This window comes from Puma concolor, chromosome C1, assembly GCF_028749965.1.
Source record: "Puma concolor isolate L17-30 chromosome C1, mPumCon1.1.hap2, whole genome shotgun sequence".
NCBI classification, from domain to species: domain Eukaryota; kingdom Metazoa; phylum Chordata; class Mammalia; order Carnivora; family Felidae; genus Puma; species Puma concolor.
This window is the reverse complement of record NC_141674.1, coordinates 28,066,313-28,094,312: the sequence shown is the minus strand read 5'-3', so window position 1 is coordinate 28,094,312 and position 28,000 is coordinate 28,066,313. Positions and strand designations below refer to the sequence as shown.

At 47.1% G+C, this 28,000-nt stretch overlaps 1 protein-coding gene across 5 annotated transcripts; it reads left to right on the top strand.

Moving 5' to 3' along the window:
- Window positions 1-88: 88 nt before the first annotated feature.
- OSCP1 (organic solute carrier partner 1) lies at window positions 89-27,149 on the top strand. Of its 5 annotated transcripts, none has more exons than XM_086716486.1 (11): window positions 89-312; window positions 5,530-5,559; window positions 10,074-10,228; window positions 14,193-14,360; window positions 15,091-15,204; window positions 22,433-22,536; window positions 22,978-23,106; window positions 23,646-23,715; window positions 25,096-25,235; window positions 26,472-26,535; window positions 26,802-27,149. In XM_086716486.1, exons 1-11 carry the CDS (start codon window positions 201-203, stop codon window positions 26,916-26,918), a joined length of 1,203 nt encoding a protein of 400 aa, XP_086572612.1. In that variant the 5' UTR covers window positions 89-200; the 3' UTR covers window positions 26,919-27,149. The 5 variants fall into 5 exon arrangements, with proteins under 5 accessions (XP_086572612.1, XP_086572613.1, XP_086572610.1 ...); XM_086716484.1 differs by having other exon boundaries at window positions 99-312; window positions 15,124-15,204; XM_086716485.1 differs by lacking the exon at window positions 5,530-5,559 and adding an exon at window positions 8,865-9,005 and having other exon boundaries at window positions 176-312.
- Window positions 27,150-28,000: the final 851 nt, after the last annotated feature.

Sequence of the window (28,000 nt, the reverse complement as noted above, 5' to 3'; positions counted from 1 at the left end):
AATCCACCACGGAGGCGGCAGCCGGCGGCCCAATAAGCGTCCGCCTCGGGCGCCTCCCAACAAGCGGCCCGCTGATTGGCTTCCTCGGCCACCCGCCGCGTTACCCTGGCAACCAAACCAGGGGACGCGGCGGCTGTGAGTCTAGGCCTCCCGCCACCCAACCCCGGGGCTCGTCGCCTGCCCCGCTGGTATCTGGCACCATGTCGGTGCGGACGCTACCGCTGCTCTTCTTGAACTTGGGCGGGGAGATGCTTTACATCCTGGACCAGCGGCTGCGGGCCCAGAACATCCCGGGAGACAAGGCCCGCAAAGGTGAGAGGCGCCCGGCCCGCGCAGCCAGCCCCACGCCCCGCAGCCCGGCCCCCTCCCCGCCGCCCCGGCGCTCGCAGCCGGACCCCGTCCCCCCAGCCAGGCCCCCCTGCAGACTGACCAACACCGCTGCACCCCGCGCTCCTATAGCCAGCCCCATAACGCCACAGCCCCGTCTGGTCAGAGCCCCTCAGGAGTCAAATTCTCCAAAAAAAAAAAAAAAAAAAAAAAAAAAATTCGCAGCAGAAGGATTAAATACCCGTGCTAAGGTATATTATTAGGGGACCTGACACCCTCACCTCCAATTTCCAACCCCCCTCCCTCAAATTGGAGAGATGATCTCCCAATCTCTCTTGACAAATGATCCCTCCCAAATGTTGGAGTCCCTGCCGCCCACCACCTGGCGACAAACTCCTTGCCAGTCCAAGAATCCTCTACTCCAACGAGGTGTGGATTCTCCTGTCCTCTGTGTAGTAGCCTCCTTCATGAACTGGAGGCAAGTCTTGCTCATTTCAGAAGCTATTTCTAGAAAGATGGGGTTCTGGAATAACAGATAAATAAGAAAACACAAGTGACTTTTAAGTTATTCTCTTTACAATTACTGGAAGAGAAGGCAGTTCTGGAGATAATTATATGAGAGTTTCTAAAATGCAAACGCTGTCACCCATATACACCACGTCTAATTTCCGGAGAAATGACCACCCAGAACTCTCTGCCACCCTTATCCTCTCCCTCTTTTCCTTCCTCTCAACCAACATCCGCTTTCACCAAGTTTCCTGGGATTAAGTATGAAAGAAATCTGTATTTCAAGGTAGAGAAAGAAGAGTTGATATAAAGGTAACTGACATGACCCAAGATTAAAAATTTATTCTCTCCAACAGTCTGTATGCTCAACTGATGTTAAACGTGCATATTCGGACGTTAAGCATACATATTCAGATATTCACTGTTGTGCCTGTGCGATTGAGTCCAAGTCTATGCACAAAGAGATAAAAAGAGTTCCCTGCAGCATACCCCCTCCATTCGTTCTGCACACTGCCGCCTGTGAGCTTTCTAAAATGCAAATCTGTCCATACTCCCCGCTACTTAAAACCCTTTGTCAGCTTTCCACTGCTGTTTGGATGGAGACCAAGTCTTCGGCAGGATGATTCAGGGCCCTCGCTGACATGATCTCTCTCCACCTCTGCAGTCCTACCTTCCACCACTGCCTGCCTCCTACTGTGTATCTTAATCATAGGTCTACATTTAAAGCATGTGCATTCAGATTTCCATGCTAGTGATCCCCATTGTACCCCAAACCTGCCATTTCTGTGCTAATAGTTCCCCTTCCATCCTGCATTTTCAGCTTAAGAATCATCTCCTTCGGGAAGATGGGGAAAGGGTCTGAGAATCCTCCCATAGCACGCCATGCATTGCCTCTCCCTACCTTGTCACTGGCCACGTTATTCTGAAACAGTCTTTGGGTGTCTCCCCCACACGTGAGGGTTTTATTCAGCTTTGTACTCTAGCACCTAGCGTAATGCCTAGGCCAGAATAAATTGGTGTTGAGTCAGTGTTTGTTGAACTGATGATCTAAATTGGCTGTTTGATATGATGTTGCCATTTCTTCCTCAAGAGGGTTCTGTCTTCCTTGGCCCATATGTTCTGTGATTTCACTGCGCCTGATGGCACTAGTGAGCTGACAGGTAGTCCTTGCCCTGGCTGCCTACATCTCAGAAGACAGTGTAAATTAGCAATTAAGAGCACACTCACTGCAGTCATACAACTGGGTTCCAACTGTAGCTCTGCCATTTAACCAGCTGTGTGATTTTGGAGTGTAACCTCCATAAGACCGTTTCTTTTTCCATAAAATGGGAATCATACATACTTACAGCAAAGTTGTAAGAATTGAATGAGATCTTGTATTCAGCATATTTTGCACAATGAGTAGCAGGTGCTGGCTTTCAAGACGGGGGGGGGGGGTCAGGACAAGACCCTCTGAATGCGAAGGGACCGGTTTCCTTTGTCTTCAGGAGCTATAGTCCTTCTGGGTTTGCTGAGCGCAGCTCTAGGGAGTTTCGGCCATCGTTAGCAATTCACATCCACTCGCTGGTTCCTTCCTTCCACAGTTTGGGTGAGTGTCAGACATCCTGTGAGATGCTGGGTGGAGCCTGATCCAGCCGTTCTGTGTATTCACAGAATTCAGGGCTTTGGATCAGTCTCATCCAGCAACTGATTCTAAAACGGGGCAGGCGGGGGGGGGGGGGGGGGGGGCTGGGGAGCTGACATATCTTCCTAACAACAACAATAAACATTTACTAAGCACTTACCGTGTACCAAGGACCTGTCTGAAGACCTTAATCCCCACAGCTATACTATCCTTTAGTTAATACTATCCCCTTTTTACAGTTGGGGAAGCTAATTTGCCCAGGGTTACATAGCCAGTAGGAGGAAGAGTAAAGGATTTGAACCCAGGTCATCAGGCTCCAGAGCTCACACTCTCAATGAATATGTCCTCAACTGCTGCACTATACTTCCATACGTGGGGGGACTGTATCAGAATCTTTGGGAGGGGGGATGGGAGGTGGGGAAGAGAGGGAGAGCTTTGAAAAACGTATCCAACATACCCCACTGATTTTATGAAAGGAATGACAGAGGGTAGCTGGCTCATGGGGACTTGTAGAAGACAGTGACAAAACAGGGTAGAGGGCTCAGGATTCACAAAGCTGAGAAACACCCTTCTGTCCCCCCATTGAGAGTTGGCGTAGCTGCAGGAGCCACTGCATTACTGGCGCACAGAGGCCTATAAAACACCAGACACGGTAAACAAGTCCTCATTGATGCCGTGAATGGAAATCATATTTCTTCTAGGTGTTTTCATTATCTTACACAACTAATTGGTCTCCTGGAGGCCCTCCCGCTCCCACAAGGCCAGCGCACATATTGCAGTTTTTCGCCACAATGCAGCCTCTAGTTTAGCATTCAACAGAAAGGAAGTGCCGTCTCTGTGGGGCAACTTCTGAGTGTTGCATATGAATGTCCCACATTTTAAGCAATAGCAAGAATAATAAAAGCTGCCTTTGCCTCCTGTCCTCTCAAAAATACTCCTAAATAAGACCCTATTACATTTTGTTTACATTCCTCATTTTACAGAAGGGGAAACTGAGACAGAGCCAGTAAGTGATTTTTCCAGGACAAGCAGATCACAGCGTAGTACTTACTGAGCAACCAAATGGTGGTGAGATTCTGTTTTTATTTTTCTAGTTCCAATTTAGCAGGCAGCTCTGGATAATCTTGAGCCTTCCTCCCATTCAAAATACTAAAGTGAAATTGTTGCAACCAAGTCATCAGGAAAAATAACAGAAAGTCAGGACATGGTTTTTACCTTCCTGAGGTCCTCAGGAGGACAGGGACGTGGGGCGCACAGCACTAGAGCGACCTCTGCTGGAGCTGAGTGTCATTGCCTGCAGGAGTGCCCTTACCCAGGACCCGATTTTGCCAGCAGCAGGGAGCCACTGTCTCTTAGAGTACTGGGTCCCTTGCAGCACCACCCCTCTGCCCACAAACGCATCCGGCAAGACCGCCTATAAAATAAATGCCACTAAAAGACAGAGGATGTGGACATTATGCCAAAGAAACCAGTATCTGCTCCAAGAAGGCCAGGTTCTTGGTGCTGCTTCCCCAGTATTTTCTCTCCAAAAGCCTGTGACTTGTGGGGAAAAAGATGGTGAATTTTCCCAGAGGCGTCTAACCTTGCAGTGGGAACCTTTTGACACCAGTTAGGGCATGGCACTGGCTGTGCTTTCAAACTGATTTCTTAGGTGCTGTTGGTGCTGTATGTTGAAGGCACACGGATGCTCGATTATAACTTCAGAAATCACCTCTGAAACAACCTATTTTGCAAATGTTTCCAAAAGAGACCATTAATTACAAAATGTGTTTAAAATGTGGATGCAATAAATAAATAAATAAATAAATAAATAAATAAATAAGAATGTGGATGCACGTAGAACCCTGCTTAGAGGGCGTGGTATTGGAGTTCAACATTGAAATCTGCCCCCAGAAAATTAAGGAAAGAAAATAAAGCCACATTTCATCCTTTATGGGTAGTGTCCAAAGTTGTGTGGTACAGAAAGCGAAGCCAGAAGAGAAGCCAGCTAAGTGTTTGATGCGTGTTATCTGCTTCATCCCTACAGCAACCCTATGATGTAGGTGCCGTTCAGATCCCCATTTTACAGATGAAGAAACTGAGGTTCAATAAATTGCTTGAAGTTACATAGCTAGCAAATGGTAGAGCCGGATCTCAACCTATAAAGGGTCTTGATTCTCACGGATTTCTCCAGCCAAGTACCTTTCTCCTCATTTGGTTTCCTCTTGGCATGTCCCCACCTGCTTTTGTCCTCAGGGGCTTTCTTTACAGTGGTCCCCTCATTATTGCCCTCTTTTTACATGGGAGTCCTGCATCTATATGTAAAAAGTAAATCAGAGGGGCGCCTGGGTGGCGCAGTCGGTTAAGCGTCCGACTTCAGCCAGGTCACGATCTCGCGGTCCGTGAGTTTGAGCCCCGCGTCAGGCTCTGGGCTGATGGCTCGGAGCCTGGAGCCTGTTTCCGATTCTGTGTCTCCCTCTCTCTCTGCCCCTCCCCCGTTCATGCTCTGTCTCTCTCTGTCCCAAAAATAAATAAAAAACGTTGAAAAAAAAATTAAAAAAAAAAAAAAGTAAATCAGAAACAAATGGACATTTTTTCCTTTTGGTTCACCTTTCAAGTTTTCTATCTGGAGCAGTTCCATCTGTACTCTGGAAAGGGAAATCTTAATCAAAAAAAATCAGGTTGTAGAAAAAGAAAATCCTCTCTCTACCTACTCTGGGGAGTCTTCCTCATGAAAGTTAGTGTTTGTAAAAGCCTTTGAATGGTGTGTATTCTCACAGCATCAGAGAAAATGACTCCTCGGGCCTTTCAAGATCAACCCCAAGGTAGCTAGTTTCTCCTGGGTTTCCTCTCCCACGAGGCCCCCCTCTAAAAGACATAGCCTCTCCAGGGCTCTTTTGGAACTTGTTATTTACCTATCGTCCTTTCCAAAGTCTCAGATGGAAGGCAGGGTATCCGCATTAGACATCACTGCCCATGTGCAAACTAAAGTTTCATAGGCCACAACGTCGGAATTGGTGTTTTTAAAGCCTCCTTGAAAAAAATGTTCTTGCTTCATGAACTGGTGTTTTCTTTTTATATGCTTCATGTAGATGAATGGACAGAGGTGGACAGAAAACGAGGTATGCTATCTCTGGGCTGCATGCGTTCAGTCTGCATCCACAGGCTCACTCGGTCCTGTATCGTTGGGCTTCCTGTGGGACCACTCTAAATACTCCTAAGGGAAAACACAGGCGTGAGTTTCTCTTTAGCCAAGACGTTGGTTGTATGGTGGAATCTCTTACTTAAATAAATGCAGCACGTAAGATGAAAACCAAGCAAACTTTGGCCAAAGGACCATACGGCGCCCTAGGTATTTGTCTCTTCTCATCAGTGCCAAGTTTGACAGGGACCACCAAGACGGCAGCTACACATCTGGGGAGACTGTCCTATCCGGTAGTCCTTAAAACCATCATGTGACAGTGTCGTGCGGCCAAAGAATTGCGCTTCGACACCGGTGCTCCTCCCCGAGCCGTTCTCCTTAGCACACAGAGATCTCTACTGAGCAACGGAGAAAAATGGGAGCCTGTGGCTGCACAGCCGCCAGGACTGTGGGCTGCAGCATGCATGCACCAGGACCTAATCGTGCCAAATCTTCAGTTTCCCCTTCACCTGCAACCAGCGGCAAACCTGAAAATTTGGCCAGTTCCCCAGAATAAAACCTTAGCCTTCCCCACCTTTAAATGTCACAAGTACCTTCCATCACTTGACATTTGGGTGCGGTTTATGCACGCCATCAGCCATCGTCCTCAAGATTTTAAATGCTCTCACCATACCAAGTATGCCGAGGAGATGACATACGTAATATGTAAGAGCACAGATGGTAAAATCAAACACCCATCCTAATTTCACTTCCACCACCAGCTATGTGACCTTGGACTTTAACCTGCCTAAGATTCAGTGGTCCTCCTTGATAGAATAAGGAGAGTAATTCAGTGTTGTCTCGGGGTTTAAATGAGATAGTGCACGGAAAGTTCTAAGCCCAGTGCCTGGAACATAGTAAGGTTTCAAAAATGGTAACCACCTGGAAGTAGTAGCTTCTCCCTTTTAGGCTCGGTTCCAAATTGCATATTCCCCATAACAATTAAATGTAGAGCAGAGGTAGTTGGTAAAAACCCAGTTGCCCTCAGGGGTGCGTGGGTGGCTCAGTCGGTTAAGCATCTGACTTCGGCTCAGGTCATGATCTCACTGTTCGTGGGTTCAAGCCCCATGTCAGGCTCTGTGCTGACGGCTCAGAGCCTGGAGCCTGCTTCAGATCCTGCGTCCCTCTCTTTCTGCTCCTCCCCTGCTTGTACTCTGTCTCTCAAAAATAGACAAACATTTAAAAAACCCAGTTGCTTTCATCAAGAGAATTATTTCATCTAGGCCAGGATCCAAGAAAAACACACCTAAAGTCCTCGACACACTTTTATTGCATTTTACCACTTCTCTTGAGCGATTTTTGGCCCACCTCTTGACACATGGTGGAATTTCAGGTGAGACGTGAATTATGAAGGCTGTGAGTATACATAATTGAATCACTGGAATTTATTTTAACTTAGGCATTTTTAAGATTTTTTTTAATGTTTATTTATTTTTGAGACAGAGAGAGACAGAGCATGAACGGGGGAGCGTCAGAGAGAGGGAGACACAGAATCTGAAACAGGCTCCAGGCTCTGAGCTAGCAGCACAGAGCCTGACGCGGGGCTCGAACTCACAGACCGCGAGATCATGACCTGAGCCGAGGTCGGCCGCTTAACCGACTGAGCCACCCAGGCACCCCAACTTAGGCATTTTTAAATAACAAGCAGAACCTGACCTCATAGAACCCAGGACAAGCAGCCTGATCTGTTAAGAACTCAGCTACTAACCCTCTCTGATGCACCTGTTAAAAATTACTTCCTTCCCTGCCCTTAGTCCCTGCAGGCTGTCGCCTAGCTCCTAGCACATTCCTGCCTCGTGAAATTAGGCAGAGCTCATGTGAGTGCAGAAAGCTAACACCAAGACAGACCGACAGGCCTGCTTAAAATCGTTTCTCGGGTTTAACTTCAATACAGCATGGACTGCTTCTCTAGGGAAAGACAGCCTTCCGTTCCTCGTGCCCTGGCGTTTATCTCGAGTCCGGTACAGATTTAGGCCCGCCTCAACCAAGTACCGGGTAAAGCGCATTGTGAGCTGTAAGCCTGTTAATTTGTGCCCCTATACTCTTTCCAAAGACTTAAATTTGAGAGGCGAGAGCCCTGGGTGCCAGAGCCCAATCATAAAACGGTCATTTCTTCTTTGGGGGCATTTGTGTTCACCGCTCTGCCCACAGAGACAGGGTGCGCTGTGCTCCTAACGACAGGTAAACTTTCTGGTTGTTCTGGTACAAGGAGCCGTGGTGATACGTGGCCTATTCACTTCCCAGAGGGAAAGGTTTCACTTTGCTTTTTACTTTGCCAGAGTGACTAACACTCACCCTGCAATTTTCTTTCTTCTAGAACTGATGTATTTGGGTCTAAGCTGCTAGGGACTCAAAGACTCTAGAGAAACGACCCAGCACCCAGGTAAATGGCAGCTTTTGTAAACACTGACATAACCAGAGCTGATGTGATTCTTCAACTGGAATTCTTCCTCTTTGGCACTCCTCCTTGCCCTACATAAATCTGGAAAATTCTTCAAATTCTTTCTTTTGAGGGCTTATATGTGGCTTTGCATTTGTACCTATTCCCTTGCAAATTCTGCACTTGATCTAGGCTACAGTAAGAACAGGGTTAGGAAACCCAGTTCCTTGCAGGCCCTTGCTTGTTTTGGCCAAAGACAAAAGACCATTCATGAAGCAAACCCAGAAGAGTTCATATGTCCCCAAACTGTCCACACTGGGGAAATGTTAGTGCACATTAGGGGCATGCTGCAATGGGTTCAAATTGTCAGAGGTGATGCCTACCCTATATTGGTAATGGAGTTCTTCCTCACAAAGAAGATAGAGCCTAGAGTGAAGTCCTAAGGTCAAGTGTGAGTTCAACACTTCTGCAAGGAGCCACAGTCATTTAGTTCTTTTCTGTTAAAAAAGGTGGGGAGGGGGCTTCCGCTCTTTCTCCGTAGCCCTTCCATGTAAGATTTAAAAACAGCCTTGGGGTGCCTGGGTGGCTCAGTCGGTTAAGCGTCTGACTTTGGCTCAGGTCATGATCTCATGGTTCCTAAGTCCAAGGCCCGCATCAGGCTCTCTGCTGTCAGTGCAGAGCCTACTTCAAATCCTCTGTCTCCCTCTCTCTCTCTGCTCCTCTCCCCTGCTCACACATTCTCTCTTAAAAATAAATAAATAAACATTAAAAAAAAAGATTTAGACACAACTAGCCCCCACCTTCCCTTTCCCCCCAAAATGTTCTTTGAGATGCTTTTTTTTTTTAAGATTTTTATTTTTTTTAAGGAATCTCTACACCCAACGTGGGCTCAAACTCACAACCCCAAGATCAAGAGTCACACACTCCACCAACTGAGCCAGCCAGGCGCCCAGATGCTTTTTAGTGCTGGCCTGAGCGCTCAGGGTACTTCTATCCATGACTTAAAGGTATGACCTGACCACACTACCTTGCCTTCAGTCTCCAAAATTCATGGTCACGACCAATCACCTGGTGCCATCTTTGTGTGGCAAGAGAAAGGGGCATTTGTATCCTTTGGTGATAATCACTCATGTTTAGTAATTGATTTTGTATCATTATTCTAAACAATCAGTTTTCTTGCAAGTTTTAATTGCTATGAATGTATATTCTCAGCATTCATATACTCTCACCCTGAGGTCAGCATATATCTGGCTTAATTAAGAATAATCTGTGTTCATACATACCTGGTCCTATTTCTTGTACCAGATGGTTTTCCTAGCCCTCAACTAATGTTATTTGAGCAGCACAAAATAGTTAATTGAATGAGTGAATGAACGACTAGAATTATAGACACTTTGGTTTGCACATGCCTTAGGACTTTTATTCTCACCAGATGGAAACTTTCCATTTGAACAACACTGAGACCTGTCACCACAGTGCAATATCAATATTATAGATCAAATGTAGAAATCAAGGCATTCTAAAATGGTGCATGAAGTACATGTCTTGTAGAAACACTAGAAATCTCTAACCAGTGGGTAGACTTGTCTATTTTCATAAAGTATTTTTTCTTTAAACAGAGTCAATTACCATTATTGGTCCCATTTTTTATGAAATTTAATTTTAAGTAAAAACGTTACAGATTAGCTAAACAAACAAAAAGAGCAGTACTGCCTCTCATTTCAAGGAAGAGATCGAAAATGTTCATAGGAATCTTTTTTAAAGAAAGAAGAAACATTTCCCCCATCAAGTGAGATAATACCTGTATAAAAGTGGCTTATAGCCCCTAAAGCATGACACATTTATACATTGTCACATTTATGTTTGCTCTGGGACAGGCTCATAAGGCACTCTGGTACCTGCTTTCTATTGGGACACCTGTGTGGTTTATCCCAAGGGAGCACATCTCGCCAGCACATCAGCATCCCCAGCTCTGCTTAGGCCGGCCCCTGCATCCCATTCATACACAGAGACCATTTCCCGAATACAGCTTCCTCCAGTACCTCGCTCAGCTGTATTCTCTCTTGTCTCTACAGTTCTGCACGACATCATCTCAACCATGTTCAATCGAAAGTTTATGGAGGAATTGTTCAAACCCCAAGAGCTCTACTCCAAGAAGGCCCTGAGGACCGTCTATGACCGCCTGGCTCATGCCTCCATTATGAGACTGAACCAGGCCAGCATGGATAAGGTGAGAGCAGACAGCTGCCTCTGTCCCCTTGGTTGCACCTCTTGTACCCTTTGTGGATGAGCACAGACTGGGTCAAATGAGATGATGTATGCAATGGTGCCTTGCCAAAAAGAAAAAAAAAAAAAAGCCACTCACAAGTATCAGGTGTTGGTATTGAGTTTTGGAGTTAGAAAAGACCTCAAGTCGTCCATCCCAACCCCTCTGATGTTTGTGTCCTTCCACCTGCCCAGAGAGGGCTGGCATCCATGCCCATATTTGGGAACACTAGGAACACACCTAGGAACCTCAACCCAACACAGGTGCCCCACCCTAAACACTAATTCTGCTTCATTCTTAACAAATCTAAGCTTTGCGATGAGGAAACCAGACATTTTTAAAAGCAAATTCGAGACTGCTCAGTCTTTACTTAGAACGTGAACATACCTATTCCTTTGGGGAACAAATTGTTGGGGCACTCTGATTTTTAAAACGATAATTTCAAATAAATAAATGGCAGAGAACAGACAAATCTCCTATTCAGAAGAATCTCCTGCTCAGAGCATGCTCTGCCATCAAGAAAGGAGAGCATAACCCCGCACTCCCTGTGTGGGGGCTGCACTCAGTGACTTCCAAAGAGGCCAGTACAGAAGGGGAGGGGGACAGCTAACTTTCAGTGGAGAAATGACAAACATTACCTCCACCGGGACGATCAAGGTCCACGTCAACATGGACCAATAAGTCATGTTGGTAGTATGTGCCCCGATGGGATGTGATGAGGATGGCACTCGACCCCTGTGGTCTTCCCCCCCGAACACTCACAACCCCGGTCTAATCGTGAGAAGAACGTCAGATGACATTTGTTACACGTTACAAAGTACCTAACCAGTACTCAAAGCTCGCAAGGCCACCAAAACCAAGCAAAGTTAGAGAAACTGTCACAGCCAAGAGAGGCCTAAGGGACCTGATGACTAAATGTAACATGGGGTCCTGGAACAGAAACAGGACGTTAGGGGAAACTAATGAAATCTGAATGAAATATGGGCTTCAGTTATTTTTAATAATAGCAATAACAATAATAATTTTTAAATAATTTATTTTTTAGTGTCTCTGTTATGTGAAGATTTTAAAATCCTGAGGACTGACAGTGAGTGCTGAGTGTGCAAAATCAGTGCTCACTTAATGCTGGAAGCTGGGAACCTTGGGGAGACAGACTGGCTTTAACTGTGCCCTTACCCCCTCTCACTTACTTCTGGAAAGTTACTTGATCTCCCTGGGCCTCCAGTTTCTCATCTATAAAATGGGGATAATAATAGCTTGTTTGTATCAGTTCAAGGAGGATTCAATGAGAAAACATAGCACACCTAGACTTGGCACGTAATAGATGTTCAATCAGTGTTAATCACCTTCTCCACTCTGCTCACTCTTCTGCCTTTAAGAAGGTCTACGTTTTTGTAAAGAAAGCACACAGAATTTGGAATCAAAAAACCTAGATTCTTGGGGTACCTGGGGGGCCAGTGGGTTAAGCATCCAACCCTTGATTTCGGCTTGGGTCACGATCTCATGACTCGTGGGATCGAGCCCTGCGTCAGGCTCTGCGCTGACAGCAAGGAGCCTGCTTGGGATTCTCCCTCTCTCTCCCTCTCTCTCTCTCTGCCCCTCCCCCACTCACATGTATGCACACTCCCTCAAGAGTAAATAAATAAAAAAAATTTTTTAACCCGGATTCGAGTATCTAGCTCTACCAGTTACAAGCTATGAGACTCAATTTACTGAATAATCTGAATTTTCATTTCTTCATCTTATACCTGTTTTTATCCTTGATTCCTTGCATGGTGTCCTATCCACAGCAGGTGCTTCATGTCTGGCAATGACGGCAGAGAGTCTCAAATCTATATCTTTAGTATTTTATGTTCACACACACACACACACACACACACACACACACACACACACACACCAGGGTGCTTCTCTTGCCTTAGGATCTGACCATCCTGAGTTCAAATCTCACCCTGCCACTTACTACCAGCTATGTAAAATTAGGCAAGTCTCTTCGTTTTTAAACTTGGGCTAACCTCTACATCATAGAGTCCGTGTGAAGATTAAATAGGACCAAACTAGGCGATGTATGTGATCGTGCTCAGCACCACAATAGATCGTCATAGCTTATAGTCTCCACCCTGCCTCGAACGTGCCGGTAGCTTCTCTCCCAGACTGCTTCCTTCTGCCCCGCATCCCCCAGACTGCCCTGCCACTGTCAGCATTGGCCTTCTCCTGAGCACTAGATGGAAAACGCATTTCAGACAGCCCTTATCTTCGTCCCCAAACCTAGTCAGGCAGTCGCCACATGTGACGCTTTTCCTTTGAAGAGTCACATGTGCTTCCTTTCCCTGCCTTTTCCATGCCCACCATCTTTATACCAGGCCTTACATCTGGATTACTCCAGCAAAGTTTCTTTCATTCTTTTTTTTTTTAAGTTTTTATTTTTTTAATTTGAGAGAGAGAGAAGCTGTGAGCAGCGGAGAGGCAGAGAGAGAGGGAGAATCGTAAGCAGGCTCCGCATCATCAGCACGGAGCCGGATGCCGGGCTTGAACCCATGAACCACAAGTTCATGACCTGAGCCGGAAGCCCGATGCCGGATGTAACAGACCGAGCCCAGTTTCTTTCATTCTTGTAGTCACTAGATGTTATTACACACCTATCAGGAGCCAGGTCCTAGCCAATCTCCCCAACTCCAGTCTCCCTTCCACTCCATCTCATTTTATCATTGCCAGATTCACTGATCTGGCTTAACCACTACCTCTATCCTGACAGCTCGGAAAAATTTAGTAGCTCTCTAATCCCCACCACGTCTAGTCTAAATTATTTTGCCTGCCTGGGAGCGCTTGGGTGACTCAGTTAAGCGTCCGACTTCAGCTCAGGTCATGATCTCATGGTCCGTAAGTCCGAGCCCCGCTTCAGGTTCTGTGCTAACAGCTCGGTGCCTGGAGCCTGCTTGGGATTCTGTGTCTCCGTCTCTCTTTCTGCCCTTCCCCCGCTTGTGCTCTCTCTGTTTCTCAAAAATAAACATAAAAAAAAATTAAAAATAAATAAGTAAATAAGTTTGCCTGTCTTTCTAAAACCTTCAATATTCTAATCTTGCCATACTTATCCACCTTTGTTTCCACCGACCCCAACACGAATTCCCCTCTCCAATCAGGCTGTCCTCCTCCTTCTCCCAGGAAAATAGCATACTCCTTGCTGCCTTCAGGCCCTCCTACATGCTGTTGCCCTCAGCTAGAATGCCTGTCCCCTCCCTCAGTCGCTGTGAACCTATGACTGCAGCCTTCTGCTCCCGCAAAACCTATCCTGACCACTTTGGTCCTCACCAGTGTCTCGCCTCTTCCTACTCATGGGCGGTCAGACCACATGGGGGGCTTGTTGATATCTCATTAAGTACCATTCAGCGTTTAAAACTGCTCCTACATGGTTGAGGGACCTTACATTTGCCACATGTGCACATACCATCTCCCTGCCTCCTCTCAGCAGTTCCGCAATGACAGGAAATTAGGGAATAATTTTTACACATGTGAAAGCTCAGGCTCAGAGAGGTGGAGGGACTTGGCCAGGGCCATCCAGCACATCAGCCACAGTGGTGGAGGGCTGGCTTTTGGTTTTCGCTCTCTGAGGCCAGCACCAGTCCAGGGCCCCGTGGCTGCCGATACTGTCCCAAACATGTTCCATTAGCAACACATGTGAGCTGACCAGAAATCCTGGTTTTCTCAGGAATGCTCCTCCACTGGTCTGGCTTAATGCTCCTCCTGCTGCTCTGGCTTAATTACTAATATTATCCCCTTTGACTCTCAAAAGTATCTTGGTTTGAGTGATCACTGACGTGGTCACCTGAGCTGTATGATATGCCGAGAACTGGTTTTCAGTAAATGCTTGACCGAATGATTGTGCGGAGGTGCTGATGTCTACTTCTCTGATCCCCTTTATTTTGCTCAGCTCTATGACCTGATGACTATGGCTTTCAAACACCAAGTGTTGCTGTGCCCCCGCCCCAAGGATGTGTTGCTCGTCACTTTCAATCATTTAGATGCCATCAAGGGATTCATCCAAGACTCCCCAGCCATCCTGCATCAAGTGGAGGAGATTTTCCGGCAGCTGACTGAAGTAAGAGGTCACCGCCAGTTCATCATCCCCCAGCCCTGTTCTTGTTCTCATTCCCCCTGATAAGAACAGTTGGATTCTGGGGCTCCTGGGTGACTCAGTCAGTTAAGTGTCCAACTCTTGATTTCGGCTCACATCATGATCTCACTGTTGTGAGTTCGAGCCTCACGTCTTTGGGGCTCTGTGCTGACAGTGCAGAGCCTGCTTGAGATTCTCTCTCTCCCCCTCTCTCTGCCCCTCCCTCCTCTCTCTTTCTGTCTCTCTCTCTTTCTCTCAAAATATAAATAAACGTCTTAAAAAAAAAAAAGAACAGCTAGATTCTATGACAGACAGAATAGGCAAAGCCTGCCACTCTCCCCAAAATTCTAAAAACCTACAAGTATCTAAAAATAGATTAAAAGGTCATATAATAGGCCTTCCCATCTTATGCGCTCTCACCATTGCCTTCAACGCTGGGAAAGCAATGACACAGAGCACGAGCACGGCCATTTTCTCCTGACCCCTCTGAGAAGGAGTTCACGGTGGATGTTCTGCTAAATCTGAACGGAAGAAGGGAGAAGTGAAGGGTACCATAATGGGGTCTCTCCCCCTGGGGAGGGAGCCGGGCTGGCTCTCCTGCGCCCCTCCTCCCCCAGCAGCCGAGTTCCCTGAGTCCCCTGTTGGCCTCTCTGGCTCCAGCCCCTGAGTGCCCGCCTAGCCCTGCCTGTCTGCCCTTCCCACCTCACTTCTGGAGGTGAAGTGCTTCTTTCTGCTTTGCCTCTGGCAGACATACGGGGGCCTCTCTGCGGGGGAGTTCCAGCTGATCCGGCAGACCCTCCTCACCTTCTTCCAGGACCTGCACATCCGGGTGAGTGAGTGGGTGGCCCCAGGAGCACCCTGCCACTGCTGTCCTAGGGAAACAGGGTGCCAAGGGGCCAGGCAGAAGACACCTGAGGTGGCCCAGGTAGTGGTGTCCTCAGCGCTTGGCTCCATGATGATAAAATTGCCGATAACAAATCTCAGCAGTTTTCAAATGGACCAAGGAAGACAGTGATATTGCCATTCTTGCCCAGTTACCTTATGTATCTCTTTAAAATATGGTCTGTTCCCTTCTCCAGAGGAAATGTGTTCTCTGTGGACCAGGGAAGACAAATAGATTTCAACGCAGAGGCCAATTTCATTTTTAACCCTCATGAATAATTTTATTCGGCATAGATGGGAGTAATAATAACACCAACATAAATTAAGATCTCTCAGTCATCGATTAAAATTTTAAAAAATATATGAAAGTACAAATAAGATTAAGTTTTGTGTTGCTTTAAAATATTGAAAACCCTGCATCATATTCTTCTCAGGACGGTGCCTGTGTGGACATTGTTTTATGGATTGTAGTGATATAAGCAGCCATATTGATTTCTCAATTCTGACGAGATAAAATCCATTATAATGAAAAGACACTCCTAATAATAAGTTTATAACAAGATCATTAAAATATATTAAACCACAAAATATATTAAGCTTTAATTGCCAAGTAGGCAGGCAGTGAAACATCTGAATGTCCATGAAGAAAAATAGGAATCTCATATCCTGACGATATTCCGCTCTGCTCTGTTACACTTGGCTGGTTTTCTGAGGCTGGTCTTTAAAGGTGTTTCTGCTCAGCCGCAATGTCTGATTGCCTACACAGATTTTCTCTGTTTTCAAAACAGTCCTGATAGTCTTTAGATTTGTTAGTGGGAATCCACTTGAAATCCTGAGCAGTTCTTTACAACCATTCCAATCCCCAACCCCCTCAGCCCTCCAGAACCCTTGCAGAGTTGCCTCCTCAAAGGCAGTCTCCTCAGATCACCTACCCTCAACCAGACTCTTATTCCCATTCCCATTTCCTTCCCTTGTGGACCTTCCTCGTGTTCTTCCCATTGTTTCAGATGTTGGGACACATCATTCCATCTTTGCCTTTTCATAGAATGTTCCCTATACCTCCCCTCGATTATCCACCGCCCTTGGAATCAGTTCATTCTGTAAAACTAGTCAGTCCAACACATGTTTATTGAGTGCCTACTCTATACTCACTCAGTGTCTGAGATACTAGGGTGAGAGATACATGGGTGAACAAGACAAAGGCCCTGCCTTGGGGAGGTTCTACACTAGTAGGAAGAGACGGGGAGGACAAGTAAGTCATGTTCTCGTTCTGATAACTTTTAGGAAGATGACAAGATAAGGTAAAGTTATAGAGAGCAACTGGGGTGGAATGTCCCTTTAAATTTTTTTTTTCCAACGTTTATTTATTTTTGGGACAGAGAGAGACAGAGCATGAACAGGGGAGGGGCAGAGAGAGAGGGAGACACAGAATCGGAAACAGGCTCCAGGCTCTGAGCCATCAGCCCAGAGCCCGACGCGGGGCTCGAACTCACGGACCGCAAGATCGTGACCTGGCTGAAGTCAGACGCTTAACCGACTGCACCACCCAGGTGCCCCTGGAATGTCCCTTTAGACCAGCAGCATCTCATAGCACTTTCTGTCACAATAGAGATGTTCTATATCTGTGCTGTCTACCATGATAGCCACTAGCCACATATGGTTATGGAACACTTAAAATACGGCTAGTGTGACAGAGAAACTGAATTTTCAAGTTAATTTTAATAGCCACACTTGACTAGTAGCTACTGTACTGGACAGCACATCCTTTGATGATAGAGTTAAAGACATGTCAAGGGCAGCCTTTCTGAGGACAGACACATGAGTTGACATCTCAGGGAAGTGCATCTAAATTGAAGGGACAGCAAGTCCAAAGGTCCTGAGATGGAAAAAGCATGATGTGTTCCTTGGACAGAGACAAAGCCAGTGTGAGTGAAGCCTATGTAGGCAGGAGTGATACAGTTAACAAGCTGTGTGGCGTGGGCACTGACTCATCAGAACAGATGCCAGTTATAACTAAACTGGTACCTACCAGTTGACTTAGCTTTGTACCCAAGTGAGGAGTTTATTTTAAGAGTAAAGAAAACATTTCAGGCATCCTAAGGTGAACAATAACGTGATCTGATTTGTGTTCTGGAAGATGAACTGTATGGGACAAGGGTGGAAATAGGACTGTAGCTAGGACACTACTGTAGAAATCTGGGTAAAAAATGAAAGTTCTTGGGGCCCCTGGGTGGCTCAGTCAGTTAAGTGTCCAACTTCGGCTCAGGTCGTGATCTCATGGTTCGTGGGCTCTAGCCCCACATCAGGCTCTCCGCTGACAGCACAGAGCCTGCTTCGGAACCTCTGTCTCCCTCTCTTTCTGCCCCTTGTGCACTCTCTCTCTCTCTCTCAAAAAAACCAAACCATTTAGAGGCACCTGGGTGGCTCAGTCGGTTAAGAATACAACTCTTGGGGCACCTGGGTGGCTCAGTCGGTTAAGCGTCCGACTTCAGCTCAGGTCATGATCTCACAGTCTGTGAGTTCAAGCCCCACGTCGGGCTCTGTGCTGACAGCTCAGAGCCTGGAGCCTGCTTCACATCCTGTGTCTCCCTCTCTCTCTGCCCCTTCCCTGTTCATGCTCTGTCTCTGTCTCAAAAATAAATAAACATTATAAAAATTAAAAAAAAAAAAAGAATACAACTCTTGATTTTGGCTCAGGTCATGATCTCACTGTTCGTGAGTGACAGCACAGAGCATGCATGGGATTCTCTCTCTCTCTCTCTCTCTCTCTCTCTGCCCTTTGCTCACTCATGCCCTCTATCAAAAAAATAAAATAATAATTATTTTAGGGGCACCTGAGTGGCTCAGTTGGTTGGGCGTCCAACTTCAGCTCAGGTCATGGTCTCACAGTTTGCGAGTTCAAGCCCCACGTCGGGCTCTGTGCTGACAGCTCAGAGCCTGGAGCCTGCTTCAGATTCTGTGTCTCCCCCATCTCTCTGCCCCTCCCATGCTCATGCTCTGTGTCTCTCTGTCTCTCAATAATAAATAAACATTAAAAAAATTTTAAATAATAATTATTATTATTATTTTATAAATAAAAATTAAATAAATAAACATTTTTTTTAAAGACAATGAAAGTTCTTGGGGCACCTGGCTGGCTCAGTCGGTGGAGTATGTGACTCTATCTCATGGTTGTAAGTTCAAGCTCCACATTGGGTGTAGAGATTACTTAAAAATAAAATCTTTAAAAAAAAAAAAAAAAAAGAGGGGCGCCTGGGTGGCTCAGTCGGTTAGGTGTCCGACTTCGGCTCAGGTCATGATCTCATGGTTCATGAGTTCGAGCCCCACATGGGGCTCTGTGCTGACAGCTCAGAGACTGGAGCCTGCTTCGAAATCTGTGACTCCCCCTCTCTCTCTGTCCCCTCCCCAGCTCATGCTCTGTCTCTGTCTCTGAAAAAATAAATAAATGTTAAAAAAAATTTTTTTAAAGAAAGAAAGAAAGAGAATGACAGTTCTTGCTGCCAGTGGAGACAGTGAGAAGTCTTCACATTTGGGGTATCTCTTCTGGGCAAGAGCAGTTAAGACTTACTGAGAAATTGGACATGGGGAGGGAGAGAAAGAAGAATGAAGAATGACTACGTTTTTGGCCTGAGCAGCAGGTGTGCCATTAACTGAGAGGGGGAAAGCCTGAGGGAAGTATATTTGAGTAGAAAAATTAATTAATTTTATCTAAGTTTGATTTGCCTATTAGGCATCTGAGTAGCAAAGTCAAATAAGCAATTGAATATATAAGTCATAGAGACGGCATTCAAAGTCTTCTGATCTCTTGGTGGAGGCTGGTCATCCTCCCTTGTCCACAGGTAGGGTGTAAAAAGCATGGTCAGCATTCCACCACCTTTCCCCTTGCTTTCAGATCATTATTCTCCTGCCCTCACCAGCTTGGCCCTCCCCTAGTGAGGACAGACCGATAAGCCCAACACCACACAAAGCCCTGCACTCATCACTCACTGAAACTGACTGCCCAGTCACTCACCCATGTTCCCGGAGCATTGACATCCCTGGCTGGCTCTCCTCCTGGCCAGCAGAGTCCAGCCACCGTCCTGGGGAATGTGACTGCTCAGGGACACACCTCATCCGGCACTCCAGACCCATAGCCCTGTGACTTTCATTTCCTCTTTCCATAGGAAACATGCTACCTGCCCCCAGGAACTCATTAGAGAAGGGGGAAATGCACTAAGTGCCTTACAGATGTTTGGTTTTAAAATAGAAGAGCGTAAAGAGGGAGGACACGGGGGTGGGGGCAGTCAGTTCTACCTCAGAGAATCAGAAAAGTTGGGGTATCTGGTTGGCTCAGTCGGTGGAGCATGTGACTCTTGATCTTGGGGTCGTGAGTTCAAGCCCCACATTGGACGTAGAGATTACTTATAAAAAAGCAATCTTACTTATTACTTTTAAAAAAAGAAAGAAAGAAAAGTCTTCATAGAGGATCTGGTATCTTTTTTAAAAAATGGATTTTCACCAGGCCCATGGGAAAATAGGAGCGGGGTTAAGTGGACATCCGAAGTAGAGAACACCATCTCAGTAAAGGCATGAGGCACATACCTGTTTGGTGTATTTCGTGGTGCAGAGGCAGCAGAAGGCTGCAAGCGTTTGGATATGGCAAGAACATAGGATTCAAGGAGGAACATGGCTGCAGAGAAGAACACGGGCCAACTGGACATTATCTGGCAGGCAGCAGAGAGTCACTAAAGCAGGAAAAGGACACAGCCTGATAGAAGTTTAGAAGTGTCTCTTCACGGGTGCCTGGCTGGCTCAGTTGGTTAAGTGTCTGACTCTTGATTTCAGCTCAGGTCATGATCTCATGGTTCATGGGTTCAAGCCCCGCATCGGGCTCTGCACTGACAGCGTGGAGCCTGCTTGGGAGTCTCTGCCTCTCTCTCTCTCTCTCTCTCTCTCTCTCTCTCTCTCTCTCTCTCAAAAATGAATAAACTTTAAAAAAAAAAAGAAGGGTCTTCACCGCAGAATGGAGGATGGCTCACAACCAGGTGAGGGGGGGCAGGGAGGCCAGTTAGGAGGCACCTGCAGCGGCCAGGCCAGAGATGACGAAGGTCTGCACTGGGGACCAGGGTGGAGAGGAGGGGCCAGACACAAGGAGTAATTACTGGGTCTGCAGGGCTTGGTGACTGAATGCACACGGGAAGGTGGCGAGGAGAGGAACTCAGACGGCTGAGGTGGTGCCCTGGTGGCGTCAGTCGCTACAACTGGGAACACCAGAGGAGAATCAGGTTTGGGAAGACAAACGATGACCCTGTTCTGAGCAGGGTGTATTGGAGGTACATCCCACGGAACCCATAGGTAGACACGTCTAATAGGCAATGGGATAGATGCACCAAGTGGCCAGGGTAGGAGACCAAGTGGCAGCTTGAGATCTGGGCGCCATCAGCACAGAGGTGAACACTGGGAGTAGAGGAGGTCACTTGGGGGGAAAAAGGGTGAAAGAAGAGGAGAAGGACAGGAGAGCCACACTTAACAGCTGAGGGCCAGCAGAGGGACTGGGCAAGCAGACAGACCCAACAGTCCCATCCAGCCAAGGGCAGGTTGTCGGGTCAGACACAACCACACACTGGACTGAAGTGTATACATTTCAGACCTGCTATGACACAGTCAACCTTATTAGAATTAGGCTCACAGAGGGTCTAGCACATGCATATATTCCCACTTCTCTCTCCAAATTTTCTTTCTCCATGCTTGTATTCTCATCTCTTGGTCACAGAATGTTAAGGTTAAAAATTCCTTAAAGGTCTTCCAGCCAAACCCACAAACCAGGAGATCGTGACCTGAGCCAAAATCAAGAGTCAGATGCTTCACTAACTGAGTCACGCAGGTGCCCCTCCCATCTCTGCTTCTAAAGTGTCTTCACACCCACCTTCTTCCGGGCCCAGCTCCAAACCCACACTCACCCCTGCCCACTCCCATGCCTGTGGTCATTCTCCTCAGTGGGCTACTGTGCATATACCATCCAGCATATCCTGCTGTGTATTGTCCCCTGTTGCCATTTTACGCCCGGGTCCTGGGTCCGGTTGGACTGTAATCCTAAGAGTATTAGCTACCACGTATCGAGCACTTACTGTGTGTCAGACGCAGTGATAAGTGCTTTCTCATTATCTGATTTAGCAGGTAACACTTACCCGTTGAATACCTGCTATTATCACCCCCCAGTTTGCCAAACAGAAAACTGATACGCGGAAAGGTTATAGAACTTGCCCAAAACTCAGAGCCAAGGAGCGGCCCAGCTGGGGTGTGAGCCTAGACGGTCTAACATCAGCGTGCCAAACTGCCATCTTACACAGTCTTACCCCTTTGCATTTTCACTGCTTTGCACACAACAGATGCTTATTTTTGATGATATTACGAATAAAATCTAGTCGAGTTTTAGAGTTTGAAGGGATCCTCGAATTTATCTCGTTTTACAGATGAGGAAGCCAGGGTCCAATAGAACTGATTAACTACTGCAACTTTGATGGAGTTTCATCTGATCCAGACCTTGACACAAAGTATGCAAACCAGGGGGCGTCTGGCTGGTTCAGTAGAGCATGTGACTCTTGATCTCAGGGTTGTGAACTTGAGCCCAACGTTGAATGTAGAGATTACTTTAAAAAAAAAAAAAAAAAAAGCCAACCAGGAAGTAGAAATCAGCGTATTATGGTGTTTGCAGTCACATAAAAGACCTTCAGACTCTAAGGCCAACCGGATCCAGATCCACCTGCTTGGGCCCCTTTCCACCGGTCTAGCACATGGCCAAAAGCTCAGGCTCCAGAGTCAGAAACACAAGGGTTGAATCTTTAGCTCTGCCCCTTCTGAGCTGGCTGGCCTTGAGAAAGTGTCTCAACCTCTGAGCTGCCAGTTCCTCGTCCTTATTGTTCTCTTTGGGCAAGTCCCCTCACTCTGGGAACCTCAGCTTCCTCATCTTTAAAACGAGGGTAATACAGCTCACCTGGAAGACTTGCTGTGCGGCTCAAAAGAAAGTCTGTTTGGAAAAACACTGTAACTCTGTAGGGCTAGTTACGCTGAGTCTTTCTCGTTGTTAGAAGCTCACTAGGTAACACCCCCAAGCCATTACACACTTTCCATCCTCAGAATGCTTATGTCTAGGAAAATATACCAAGAAAAATGACAAGAAGTGTATTTTTTCCCAGGTATCCTTATTTCTAAAGGACAAAGTTCAGAATTCCAACGGTCGCTTCGTGTTGCCGGTGTCCGGGCCCGTTCCCTGGGGAACTGAAGTTCCTGGACTCATCAGGTGAATTCTCAACAGTAATTGTCAGACCAACGTTTGGGGCGCCAGGAAACCCACATGCAGGCCTCCACATAGAAAGTGCCGGGTTCCTACCCACCCCAGCCTTCCATCAGTGAAGCACAGCAGTTAAAAGGTCAGGTTCTCATCCCAGCTAGGCCACTTAGCAGACACTTGAAGCCAACCACCCAGTTCTTCAAGATTCACTTCCTCATCTATGAAATGGTTGCTGTGAGAATGAATAAGATAATAATGCTCTGAAGTGCTTACACAGCACCTGGCACCTCACATGTCCTTGGTAAATATTGTTATTATTACCTCAACCAGCATCTTTATCTTGAAGGAGTGCATGAATCTCCTTTTTGTCCTGTAGTACAAAGAATAAAGAAGCCTCCAGGACTACCCGAGCTTGGAGAACATCCCATCATGTCATACTTTGTGTTGTAGAATGTTCGACAGCAAAGGCAAAGAAGTGAAGAAGGTAGAATTCAAGCATGGTGGAAACTATGTCACTGCACCAAAAGAAGGTTCTTTTGAACTTTATGGAGACCGAGTCCTGAAACTGGGAACCAATATGTAAGCACATTCTCCCTCCCCGAATGAATTCAAGTCTGAGGGAGGTCACTTCATTTTTAAAAACCTTCTTGACCTCCCCTATGAAAACCCCTGCTGACAAGTGAAATAATTTCCCCTCAGATACAGTGAATGCAGAGCCCTGACATTTTCCAAGGGCCCCCAAGATGCCCAAACATCAGGTAACTCAACAGGTTGAAAAATAAATAATTTTAAATAGCCACGGAAGAGCACTAGCCAAAACCCTTGTTGCCATGGAGATCCAGAATGGCGTGGCCTTCACGTACTGTTCACGTTTTTTTCAGTAATCTACATTACTTTGCGAGAAGAGCCATTTCCACCTAACTTCACAGGTATTTTTCTTTGGGAAGCCATGAAATCTGCGTGGTTGCTACCCACTTAGTTATATTCTGTAATCCTGGCACATTTCTGGATGCTTTTTAATGTCTCAGGATAAAAGTTAACGTGCTATATTTCTGAGTTAGAAACAAGTCAGTGTAAAAGGGCTGGAAAGTGTTTTCACAGTTTTCTGTTGACACCAGGTACAGTATGAACCGGCCGGTGGAAACCCATATGTCTGGGGCATCAAAAAACTTAGCTCCACGGACCCAGGTGAGCTTCCGCCCTCCTTATTCCTCTTCAGAGCTTATGTCTAGACACAAAAACTGGGATGGGGAGAGGGGTGGAAACTCTAGACTTCAAAGCCAGCCAGTGTTCCCCTCATTGTTTACACTCTTCTCAGTTCAGCCTTGCAAGTACAAAGGTTTTTAATTGTAGTTTCTCATGAAGACTTCCAGTGATCTGACTAATTAGGTAATTTCAGGCTTGGCTCAACCACCATAATTAAGCTGGAACCACACACCAGGACACGTGAAACGGCATTGTACCCGTGCCACTAGGTCTATGGTTGCTGAGTCTAGCGCTCATGTGTTCTGATCATTAAACCGTCCCTTTGCAGTGCTACCCGACATAATGATGTGGTAGCTCCGTTCAAAATGGGGTTTTAGATTCTCTGAATGCCATCTTTATAAATTTTCACAGCATTAGCTACTAGCGAGCTATAGGACAAATCATGAAATAGTTATGTGCAAACATTGATTGAACGACTTCTGTGGGCTGGGAACCCAGGGACACAAAGCTGGCTTAGAAGGAGAAATGGGCCCACAGACCAAGGTGTCAGTATAAGCAAAGACACCAAGGGACAAGAGAGCCTAGTGGTGTTTGGGGGGAGCGGGGAGGCAGCGTCTCTGCCACGTGGCTGGGTCATAACGCAATTGAGGCAGGTGGCCGGAGAGCCGCCCGTACCAGGACACTGGGGCCTGATCCCAAAGAGGCTTAAACAACTTGGACCTTGTCATTTAGGCAAGAGGCAGAGGGGTTTATCTTAAGCGAGAGAGAAGTCTACCTGAGATAATGGGCTGGTGGCAGAGCGACAAAAGAAAGGCAGAGTAGCGGAAGAGGCAGAGCAGGGGGCGGCTGGGTTAGAGGAGCCGGGGTTGGAAGGAGGGGTGAGGGTTGAGCGGGGCCAGACAGCAAGAGGAGGGAAGGGATCCCGGGTGTGTTCACCACAGTCACCACCTGAGGGCAGTGTGGTAGCTCCGATGGAAGCAGCGCCCTTGGACCCGGAGCTTTTGCTGAGGCTACTTGTAAACTCAAGGGAACTAGACTGACGAAAGAGGAGGTAATGTTCTTCCTCTGCAAGGAGGAAGGTCGTCTGAGGAGAACGGGGATCCCTGGGGGCCCTCCGCTCATCTTGAAAGTGTGAGAATCTCTGGTTTGCTTCCTTGCTAAGGGTCCTTCTTCTTCTCATGTGGATTATTTCTGTTTTGGTTAAGCCTCTTTTCTATGCTTTGTTTGGACACATTTCTTCCCCGGATAATGTAAAGAGTCATTGTTTTGCCTTGTTCTGCAATACCACCCTGGGTCTCCGGGGTCTCAGCAGGAAATGTGATCACCTTCATGTAGCTAAAAATCATGAAATTGTTTCTGCAGGAAAACATTGCTCCAAACCCTCTTGCTAAAGAAGAGCTGAATTTCTTGGCCAGGCTGATGGGAGGGATGGAGATTAAGAAACCCAGTGGCCCTGAGCCAGGATTCCGGTTGAATCTCTTCACCACTGATGAAGAGGAGGAGTACGTTTTAAACCTGTTTCTTACAAGGCATATGTAAAAATCCTAAGTGTGATGAGAACCAAAAAAAAATGACCATTGTAACCAGTAACACTTAAAATATAGGTGTAAAGGTCACAGAGGAAAAAACAGCAAATTCAATAACCTAGTTAAAGAAGAATCCACCAGGGACGCTTGGGTGGCTCAGTTAGTTAAGCGTCTGACTCTTGATCTAGGCTCAGGTCATGATCTCACGGTTCGTGAGATGGAGATCTCAGCTCAGGTCATGGTCTCATGGTTTATGAGATCGAGCCTGACGTGGAGCTCTGCGCTGACAGCACAGAGAAAGTATTCTGTCTCTCCCTCTCTCTCTGCCTCTCCTCTGCGAAAACGCACATGCGCTCGCTCTCTCTCTCTCTCTCTCTCTCAAAATAAGTAAATAAACTTTCAAAAAAAGAAGAAGAATCCACCAGTATTAAATAGCATGCATCTTCTGGATTCATTCAAGAAATAGTTCTAATGTCTTACACAACAAAGCATAGCTGAACAAGTATCGGAAGTCAAGAAAATCATAGAAAGAAAAATCTGTTAAGAAACCAGAGGGAAGTCAGAGCATGAGTCTTTGGGATATGGCAGCCTCCTCCAAAACCAGTAGGGAGAGTGATCCACCCAGATTTATACAAAGCTTCATAGTTTGTAGAGCACGCGTGCATCATTATCTCATGTGATCCTCCTTGCACCCAAGTATTTGGGATGGGAGTTGCCCTCTGTTCCTGTTGAACTAACTTCTTCCGTGCACTTCTGTGTGAGAGTCACTCTGGTGAGTGCTGGGGACACAAAGATAGAGCGTAAGACCTAGAGCCTGTCCTCAGTAGCCCGCAGGGTAGGAGGAGAATGCACACAGACGCAAGTTAGTTCAGTGCCGAGTCATAAATGTTCTAATGGAGGACGTAGTGATTGACTTTGCACCAGCAGATGAAGGGAGTTGGCATCTGGGCTTGGTCTTGGAGTTTGCCAAGCAGAGGAAGGGGAAAAACATTCTGGCCAAGTTCAGTACATGCAAAGGCACAGAGACATACAGGGACTTGACTTTCTGGAGCATAGGGTACACTGCTTGGGGATAGGACGGCCAGAAAGCTGGAGGGAAACAGCAGAAGGTGAGGCAGAAAAAATAGGCTTCTAAATTATCAAGCGCCTGTGTGCCACGCTGTCGGGGAGAAAACCCTAACCTTTGACCCATTTCTCTACTATCTCATGCAGACAAGCAGCCCTAACCAGGCCAGAAGAGTTGTCCTACGAAGTTATCAACATACAAGCTACTCAGGTGTGTGCGGGCGATTGCACAAGCCAAACGTTAGTCCCTTCCTCACCTCCTAATAACCTTGAACTTCACTGGCCCTCCCTTCCCTTGAACTTCAATGGCCCTCCCTTCTCTCTAATCAGCATGTATCTAGAGCCCCTAGCCTGGCAATCAGGTGAGGAACTGACCTGCATCACGGTGGCGGGATGAAAATTAAACACCAGGTGCACAGAGAGGCAGTCGTGCTGACACGTCCCTTTCACTGCCTTCCCCTCGTGTTTCTCCAACAGGACCAGCAAAGGAATGAAGAGCTGGCTCGCATCATGGGGGAGCTGGAGGTCACGGACCAGCCGAGGCAGAGTGCCAGCAAGGGGGATGATCTACTTGCCATGATGGATGGGCTGTAGGTGTACTGGCCCGGGACCCTCGGCCCCCTGTGGGGCGGGCTGCCCGATAAGGACCCCAGAGACGCCTTGGGGAGCAACATGATGTCGCTGGTTTTCTCCGGAGTGAGCAGGTACCTCCCGTTCCTGTTTGTGTTGTAACTGAACTACACAAGTCTCCCTCAAGGAGCAGTGTCCGGAAGGCACACACATACCCACGTTCTCACCAAAATATATTCTGCATTTTAAATTGGACCTTCTCCATTTTCTTCTGGTTTTATGGCAACCATCTAAAGCCATAGGGCCATAGGTTCAAGCCCCAGAGCCAGGAAGGGGGCGCGCCTGTTGCGGCTCTCCATTGCGACTTTCCTGTGGATGCCTATGGCTCACGGGCACCTGTGAATTGTCACAAAACTTCAGGGCGTCCTGGGATGTACTCTGCCTTGTAAGCGACTTTGAAATGGGTGGGGAAGGCAGTTGGGGCCCAGCTGAGACAGCCCTCCTCTGCCTGGCACCCTGGGAACCGTAACCTCAGAGGCAGAGTAAGTAAGGCCACTACAGGGAACACACAGCTGGGCCCCCGCACAGAGCATGTGGGTATCTGTCCTCCTCTGCACACCTCGCTATCCATATGCGGTGTGGGCGTATCCCATACAGAAGCGTGTGCCAAGGAAATAGTTTGCTTGGTATGTACTCTTCACCCCCAGGGTCTTCCTCTGCCGCTTAGTGTCCTTGCCTTCTAAAGACCCCCGGCACGATGTGCTGTGACACCCATCTCAGCTTCACCATCAGTGGCCGGACAGAGCCTTAAGTGAGTGGAATATGTGGGAGGTACACATGGTGTGGCACTTTCCCTTTCATGTACCAGATGAGTTACTTCCCTTGGCGGGAAGCCAAGTCTAATTGAGATCCATGTAAAATATCTCAGGCCAGGGCAGCCCGAATTGCTTCAAAGAAGGAGCATTAGCCCACCACCACAGGCTCATCCTGGACCCAGTAACTGGCAGGCTCAGGGCCAGCCAGCATCCAGAGGTCAAGGTCCATTCAGTCCCATGGAAGAAATACCCAAAATGGCAGAAGGCAAGAGAGAAACGGAGCTGAGCCAA

Excerpts from the sequence above, each read along its gene's own strand:
- OSCP1 (XM_086716486.1), top strand. The coding sequence starts at position 201 with ATGTCGGTGCGGACGCTACCGCTGCTCTTCTTGAACTTGGGCGGGGAG. Across the intron at positions 313-5,529 it reads GGGAGACAAGGCCCGCAAAG|ATGAATGGACAGAGGTGGAC; the intron begins GTGAGAGGCGCC and ends TGCTTCATGTAG. Across the intron at positions 10,229-14,192 it reads ACCAGGCCAGCATGGATAAG|CTCTATGACCTGATGACTAT; the intron begins GTGAGAGCAGAC and ends TATTTTGCTCAG.